At 46.0% G+C, this 8,924-nt stretch overlaps 1 protein-coding gene across 1 annotated transcript in view; it reads left to right on the top strand.

The window, feature by feature from the left end:
* The window catches only part of LOC108791814 (beta-1,3-galactosyltransferase 2-like), a 5,424-nt gene extending 1,435 nt beyond the window's left edge, over nt 1-3,989 (top strand). The window contains exon 2 of the mRNA XM_018562390.1: nt 3,018-3,989. Within this exon, the coding sequence (XP_018417892.1) occupies nt 3,018-3,989 (972 nt within the window). The remainder of the gene's footprint in view (nt 1-3,017) is intronic.
* Nucleotides 3,990-8,924: the final 4,935 nt, after the last annotated feature.

The following is an 8,924-nucleotide window of genomic DNA, read 5'->3' as shown; positions in this document are numbered from 1 at the left end:
GGAGCGTGTGGCGTGCTGAGTTGATCAGCGTCCACCTACATCAATAGTGGGACGCCGATCAACTAACGAGCGGCGGCTTTAAGCCGAGCGCTCGCTCTAGAGGGGGCGGAGCTACGGGGCGCGCCTGCGCAGGACGCATCTCCCGGCAGAGAGAGAGGCGCCGGCGATCGACCACGCGCCTGCGCAGCACGATTCCGGGCACTGACACCAGGAGCCGTCACCCGATGTGCGCGACCCGAGGAGGAGAGGACCCGACGTGTCTGCACAGGCCCGCGACGGACGGCGGCACCGGCCCTCGCCGGGGTACGACCATTACACCCGCTGAGGGGCGCGCTTCCGATGATTGCAGTGCTGAGCGGGCAGTGTGCGCCCGTGCGGCAATCGTCTTCCGACGACGCCACCAACCCGCCAAAAATCGTACGATTTTCGCCAGGTTTTCCAGCGTACTTGGAAGACGAAAGTCGTGCGACCGTACGGTAGCAGCAGTCACACGCTGCCCATACATCTGCCGATTATCGTACGATCGCGGGATCACCCACAACTATCGTACGATAATCGGCAGGTGTATGGACACCTTTAGTGTATGTGTACATTAGGCCCCATTCACACCTACAGTATATTTCAGGTGTGATTAGAGATTCCTGTGTCAGGAACTTGCGTTTTCCTGCAGCAGGAATCCCTAATCTGCCGGTTACAAGGGGCAACTATCATAAGATAAGAATTATTGTAAGATTATTTAAGAGGGTGTGTTTTGGGGCGGAGTTAAGGCCAGGGCAGGGTTAAGGCCGTGACACACTGCACGCAAAGCAGCGCGGAACGGTGGCGCGCTGCCTTTGCGAGCAGTGTGTCATGTCATTTTCTTGTGATTAGAGATTCCTGTGTCAGGAACTTGCGTTTTCCTGCAGCAGGAATCCCTAATCTGCCGTTTACAAGCGGCAACTATCATAAGATAAGAATTATCATAAGATTATTTAAGAGGGTGTGTTTAGGGGCGGAGTTAAGGCCGGGGCAGAGTTAAGGCCATGACACACTGCACGCGAAGCAGCGCACAGCGGTGGCGTGCTGCCTTTGCGAGCAGTGTGTCATGTCATTTTCTCCTGGGCACCTCAGCTGGTGAGAGCTCGCGGAGCTGAGCGTGCCAAGATGAACAATTTCAACTTCAGCCAATGGGCTCGTGCGTATAAACCGGGGCGGCGGGATGCGACGTCTCGCCGGTTGTTAAACACGAGCCGATTGGCTGAAGGTGCAGTCAATCATCTGCCTGCACTCAGCTCACACACTGCACGCAAAGCTCCGTGCCGGATAGCTTTGCTTCGTTCTGCACGGCTTCGCGTGCAGTGTGTCACGGCCATAAGGGTTAGGTGGGGCAACTGGTGGCTAGTGACTCTTAAGGCCTGGCTAGTAGCTCAGGACCTGAAATTTTGAGCCCTGAGTTAGTAGATTATTGACTAGTCTATTGACCCCTTCTAAATGAGATAGGAGTGCACTACAGAGACCTGGGCTGCAGTGCTCAGTAATGACCAACAAATAGCTAAGTCTGACCATTACGCTGGTGAGTTGTTGCCACGGACCAGATCACTAGAGTGCCATTGCCATACAGAAGATATACTCACTGGCAACTTTATTAGGTATACCTTTCTAGTACCGGGTTGGACCAATTTTTGTTGTTGTCAGAACTGCTTTAATCCTTCGTGACATAGATTCAACAAGGTGATGGAAACATTCCTTAGAGAGTTTGGTCCACACCGGCATGATAGCATCACACAGTTGCTGCAGATTTGTCGGCTGCACATCCATGATGTGAAGCTCCACCAGCCTGAACCGTTGATACAAGGCAGGATGGATCCATGCTTTCATGTTGTTTACATCAAATTCTGACCCGACCATCCAAATGTCACTATAGAAATCGAGTCTCATCAGAGTAGGCAACGTTTTTCAATGTCTTCTATTGTCCAGTTTTGGTTAGCCATTAATAACTGTAGCCTCAGTTTGCAGTTCTTAGCTGACAGGAGTGGCGCTCGGTGTAGTCTTCTGTGGCTGTAGCCCATCTGCTTCAGGGTTCAATGTGTTGTGTGTTCAGAGTTGGTATTCTGCAGACCTCAGAAGTAACGAGTGGTTATTTGAGTTACTGTTGCCTTTCTATCAGCTTGGACCAGTCTGCCCATTCTCCTCTGACATCAACAAGGTATTCTTGCCCCGAGAGCTGCCGCTCACTGGATATTTTCTCTTTTTCAGACCATTCTCTGTAAACCCGAGAGATGGTTGTGTGTGAAAATCCCAGTAGATCAGCAGTTCTGGCCCCAACAACCATGCCATGTTCAAAGTCACTTAAATCACCTTCCTTCCCCATTCTGATGCTCGGTTTGAACTTCAGCAGACCATCTTGACCATGTCTACATGCCGAAATGTATTGAGTTACTGCCATGTGATTGGCTGATTAGATATTTGTGTTGAAGAGATGTACCTAATAAAGCGGCGAGTGAGTGTATATTCTATTTAAAGTTACCCTGTCAGTGGGTCACTAAATCACAGAAGAACCAAAGTTTGAAGGAAACAGCTTTATACATTCTTGTCCTCAGACCTGTTTGCTAAAACTTAATTCTGTAGCAGATCTGCTAGGATGATCCTATTTCATAGTTTGGAGTGTGTAGAATAGTGTGTGCCCTACGTCACTACTGTGTCTTGGTGGCTGTAGTTCCTCAGCAGGAGGAACTACAGCCACCAGCAGGGTGACTCACTATTCAACCTGCTATAGGAGTCAAATCAGATCGGCAGCGGGAGCTCTCCTACAGAGAGACGTTTTATGAAACGGGCCAATGAACAGGACTGTTTGAATCCTTTTTTTTATAGGTTAGTTCTTTTGGGATTTTGATGACCTTCTGACAGAGTCATTATGAGGTTTTCTTTTGTGTTAAACTTTTTGTGGGACTATGCTGTGTATTCTATTGTTTTACTAGAATTGAATGCAGTTTTTAAGTAATTGGAAGGAATAACAAAATATTTATTTCTGTACACAGGAAGGCATTTGGATGGGGTCACCTCCGAAAAAAGCTCTATTCCTCATCCTCATCTTTCTTATATTAATTAGCTACAGTTTCTACACCAGTAAAAAGCTCAAAGCGTTCACCACTGTTAAGAATATTCCTGCCAAGGAAGTCCCTCCTAACCCTATGTACCCTTACCTCATAGAAGAAGACCAGAAATGTGCAAGTGGTCCTCCATTCCTGCTGCTGCTTATCCCTTCCATACCTCAAGAGAATCTAAATAGAGATACCTTAAGGAAGACATGGGCAAATGAGACCTTGGTCAATGGTGTTAATACAACAAGACTTTTTCTCTTAGGGAGATCATCTAGTCAGGAAATTCAGGAGAAGGTCATGTTGGAGAGCTCCAACTTCCATGACATAATACAGCAAGACTTTATAGACTCCTACAACAATCTCACCCTCAAGACATTGATGGGCATTGAATGGGTCAGTCGCTTATGCCCAAATGTGAGCTACGTTATGAAAATCGACTCTGACATGTTCCTAAACCCTTGGTTTTTGATGGATAAGGTCTTGCTGCCTTCCAGTCCTGTCAACGTGAATTTTTATACTGGGCTGGTGGTAGACAGCGCTTCGCCCCAGAGAGACAAAAGCAGCAAGTGGTATATGCCATTGTCACAGTACTCCAAAGACGTCTATCCATCATATTGCTCTGGCACTAGCTACATCTTCTCCGGAGACCTGGCAGGAAGGATATACAAGAAAGCCCATGACATCAACATATTCCCATTTGAGGATGTTTTTGTAGGAATGTGCCTTCAAAGTATCGGAATTCAAATCTCCAAACCAGCAGGCAATTGGTTCTTAGGAGAAAAAATGAAGTATGACAGGTGCCAGTTTGCCAGTCTGGTCACAGTGCACCATTTTACACCACAAGAGTTGCTGGAACTTTGGCCTGATTTCACCAGCCCCCTGGAGACTTGCAACAAGCAGGGAGCCTAATAGAGCTGTAATGGAAATAATTTTCGACTCCACGGATTCGGCGGGAAGTGAATTAGGAGATAAGAAAATGCAACAGTACTTAAGGTGTGCCAGATAATGCTCAAGTAATTCCAAAATGATGTACAATACTTATTAAATTACTTAATTACGTATTAAATTACTTAGAACCCCCAAACATATATTTTCTGAAAGCCAAGACCCTGTAGAATAAAATGGTGGCAGTTACAAATTTTTATGTTGCACGATATTGGCGCAACTTAACAAACCCAAAAATGTAGTAAAAAATGCGCTTAAGTTAAATTTAGTGCCCCAAAACACAATAAAATACCCATTGTTTTTTTTTATAAAATATAAATGATGAGGTAACAATGAGTAAATAGATACCCAACATGCCCAAGTTAAAAATTGTGTGCGTCTGTGAAACGGCAACAAAATTCAGTACCCCAAAAAGCCCCCCATGTGATAGCATATTGGTGGTGACAGGTATTTTTTAAGGTGACACTGGGGGTCCAAAAGACCCCCAGTGTCACCTTTACACTGTAAATAAGCGATTTGAAGTGCTTATCGCACATCCATAACTCATTGCTTCAGGAGCCCAGCACTGACAGCTATGGGACCAGAAGGGATGCAATCTGCATCGCTCCCAGTTCCATAGAACAGGGAGGAGATCGGTGAGCGTACGTTCGCCGCTCTCCTTCCCAGATTTCCACTGACACCCGAGAAGCCTGTCCTGGGCCCAGAGGAGGGGCAGCAGAGCCCGTGAAACATGGCGGGAGGGACGGGCAGTTTACCGGCCCAAAGAAGCGATCTGGCGACAGCTGAGTCGCCAGAATCGCTTCTATTGTAAAGACAACAGTCGGCTTTACAAATGTAAACAGTCTGTTTAAACGGGCCCACTGCCAGTGACGTACTATGCACATCACTGGTCGCGAAGGGGTAAGGTTTAAGGTTGAACATATACTCTACACAGAGACAGCGGGCGGCAGTAATGCTGAGTTTACAAACTAGCCGATCGGTGACAAGCTACTGCTTCATAGTATTTTCATCTGCCTGTCACAATCCCCCTCTCCATTTCCTAAAACCCAACCATATTATGCAAGCCCAAACATTTTAATAGTATAATAATGTTTTCTTGCCCTTTGAAGTGTTCTGATGGATTGAATATACATTGTTAACTGAGAATGAGTGCCAGCCTAATAGCACATGCTTTTTTGAGTGCCTTTTACCCACATTATGCAATGTATTCTGCTGGAGTGTTCTGAAACTCATATTAACTCTGGCAGCTTTATAAACAAAAGAGTAAATGAAAGAGTATGCCTGCAGCATGCCAAATAATGTTTTGAGTGCCCCAATCTTCTGGCACAAAGAAAAGATACCCACAGGGGAAGTAAGGCAGTCATATATGGGGAGTTTTACATTAGTTATTAGTTACATGAGACCTTCAGTGCACAACCTGTAGCTGCTAAGAGAAAAAGAAATCTCAGTTGCACAGAGCCTGGTATTGTAAGTATTCTGGTTTATCTTTATCTAAGAATGAGGTTCTTCTAACCGAAGACAACACAGGTTTCCTTCTCCTTAAAGGGGTTCTAAACCCTCCCGTCTTTTTTGCCTATATCTACTGCTATCAAGCAGATATAGGCAAAATGTTTTTAAAAAAAACAAAAACTATTTAACAGCGCTTAAAACTTACCTTGTTTCGGCTGCGCGCTCCCGTCCCGAGAAAACGAAACTGCACCGGCGGCCGGAAAGCATCTTGGGGCGGGCACAATGCGCAATTCGGATTTTCGGCCGGGAGACGAGCAGAGACGCAAGGTAAGTCTATGGACGCGTGCACCCGGATGCAGACACCGTGGGATCGGAAGTGCCTGCTAGCAGAGAGGAGTAAGCGCTGGATCAGAGAGCCGCCGCACCACTGGAGGGACAGATGAAAACATCAGCAAAGAAGAGATCGGAATAAGAGACATCATTTAAGGTAAGTGCTGACATTAACATGGGGGGGGGAGGGAAAAACATTTATCCTTTAATGTCACTTTAAAGCAATCCCAATCTGGGAGTGTTCTGTCATCAGATATCAGGGATTAGTGATGTTACAAGTCGATCATTGGCCAAAAGACATCACAACCGCTACCAATTACTAAGCCCAGTTATCTCTTTGGGGGAAGGTGGTCAATCAATAGGGGGCAGATACCATTTTGCATGGGGAAGGAAAGTGAACCACCGCATTACTTAAAGGAGAACTATGAGGCGAGTGAAAACCACTCATCCTCATAGTTCGAGCCGACGCGTTCCTACACGCTGTAAAACGCCCAGGTGGGAACCATGCCCATAGGCAATCATTGGTTTTCACATGTTGAGTGTTTTATAGCTCGTAGTAATGCTATAAAACGCCCAGGTGGGAACCTAAAGGAGAACTATGAGGTGAGTGATTTTCACTCATCCTCATAGTTCGAGCCGACGTGTGACAATGAGACTGTCACAGGTCGGCTCAGTAGATCGGGAAGTGAGCGAACACATACCGTCGCTCGCTCCCTTCTCGATCCTTTCACTGCAGAGAGCCCCCCCTCTCCGATCCTCCAGCGCTGATTGGCGGAACGGACAGGGGAGGGGGTGAGTACAGCTGGCTCTGCCTCAGCTAAGTGGATCCAGACAGTAATGTCAGGATCCATCCCGGTTGCGGCGGTCTCAGTATCGCGGAATGCTGAGCTTTGGTTGACGTGAGGACGCTAGTTTGTGTCCTCCCGTGACCCTGGGAAGAACTATGGGGAAAAGCACTGACCCCATAGTTCTCCTTTAACTTAAAAGTGACATCATCCACTTGGTTGTGTTGTGTAGTAGAGCTTTGTAAATCTCAGGACTGGATAGGCAAAGTTACAAATGCTTTGACAGGTAAAACAACTCCCGTATATGTATTTCACCTGTGAATTTAGCTGCTTGCCTAGAGTTCAGGTTAAGAACCTTATGTTGCTTGGCGTGGCTGAAAATGTGAAAGAGCAAGGGCTGGAGGTCTTCATGCCAGGCTCCCGGACAACATAAATTAGTGTGCAGACTGTGCATGCCTGCCGCCATCTTGGAGGTGGATCGATTGACTTGATTCATTAAGTATATGAGTCCACTCCTATACTTCAAAGAGAACTATGGGGTAAGTGTTTTTCCCCATAGCTCTCTTAAGGGTCATGGCAAGAAATATACTAGCGTCCTCCCGTGACCCAAAGCTCAGTATATCACGCGCTACAGCTCATGGTATACCGAGACCGCCGCAGCCGGGGGTGACAGCAGGCTCTGCCTATCTAGAGGCAGAGCCAGCTGTATCTGCCCCCTCCCCCCGTCCGTTCTGCTAGTCAGCACTCTTGGATCGGAGCGGGGAGGAATCACTGCAGGGAGCCGTGACTGACAAACACCTTTCTCTGCAGGGACATGATCGAGAAGCGAGCGAGCGATGGTATGTGTTCGCTCCCTTCCCGATCTATTGAGCTGACGTGCGACAGTTTCATTGTCACATGTCGGCTCAAACTATGAGGTTGGGTGAAAATCACTCGCCTCATAGTTCTCTTTTAAGGTTATAGAAATTTTAAAAGGAAACTAACTTTCTTTAAGTATATACTGTGTATGTGAATGCACAGCCTAATGCAAAGGGAATGTGTGGTGGTTTTGTATATATTTAATTTATATATTAATATTAGGATAAAGAAAAATCTAGGAAAATATGAAATAATACTTTGTGACTGTTACTAATGTGAATACTAATAACACTGGTCTACAAGGAGAAAGCCTCGAAAATGAAAGCAGCTAAATTTTACCAGAATTGGGTCACTAATAAAGGAAAATTAAGTTCTGAATATTAATTGGCTCCAGTTTCCAAGATACAGCTTCAGGTCAAAATTGCATCAAAATAATTAAAAATTACGAGGGGGGTGTGCGATTATGCGCCATAACATTTCTGCAAAATGTGATATAGCAATGAGAATGGTGCCACACCAATCATTAGAAATGTATCTTTTTATTGATACCAGTAACAAAACTTTCCATTCATTTATTGGTTTTTCATGTAACATTTTCATGCTTTTTGCATGAAAATCTGCCAAGCTCTAACTTCAGATTAAAGGAGAACTATGGGGTTAAGGCTTTTCCCCATAGTTCTCCTTAGGGTAACGGGAGGACACATACTACCCTCCTCCCATCACCATAAGCTCAGTATAGCCCAAGCCAAGGTGGCTTGGGCTAGCTTGGCCCAAACTAACTAAAGGTATACATTGTATACCCCGCATATAAGACGACCCCCAATTTTCGTGGGATGTTTTTAAGTATTAATAGTAGTCTTATACGCCAGCAAATACGGTAACCTCGCCACTAATGTAGCAGAAGTTATCTGCGTTGTTTACACACTTTCGAGGCATCTTTGTTTCTGAGGGAAAATATCACACAACTGTTCCTTGGAAATGTTAGGCTGGGTTCACACCTAGGCATATTGAATATGCGCGTTTGTCATGCGTTTCGCGTCGCGCGTTTTTACCGCGACTCACGGTAAAAAAAAAACGCGTGTTTCCGAGGGCTACTTGGCTGTATCCCAATGGAAACGCCCGACCAAAACTCCCCAAAGAAGTGCATGTACTTCTTTGGGCGTAGGGCGGTTTTCCGCGCATTCGTACTCGCGGAAAAACGCCCAGATGGGAACCATGCACATTGAAAATAATGGCATTTCCCTGTTTGAGCGTTTTTCCGCGAGTACGAACGAGCGGAAAAACACCCAGGTGGGAACCGGGCTTTAGGCAATGACACTTTCACAGGTAACTGTATGATGCGTAGATCTGACCAAGACAAATGCGCCTTGCAATAAAAGAACAATAAATGAGTTAGGTCATAATATTTAGTGTCCAAGTGAAGATAAATGTATACACTTCCATGTGGTGCCGTTTTCATTGCTCTACCGTACTTTGT

Source organism: Nanorana parkeri, unplaced genomic scaffold (genome assembly GCF_000935625.1).
Source record: "Nanorana parkeri isolate BGI_ZX_2015 unplaced genomic scaffold, ASM93562v1 scaffold576, whole genome shotgun sequence".
In the NCBI taxonomy this organism is placed as follows: domain Eukaryota; kingdom Metazoa; phylum Chordata; class Amphibia; order Anura; family Dicroglossidae; genus Nanorana; species Nanorana parkeri.
The sequence above is the reverse complement of the archived record's forward strand: the minus strand, read 5'-3'. Positions and strand labels throughout refer to the sequence as shown.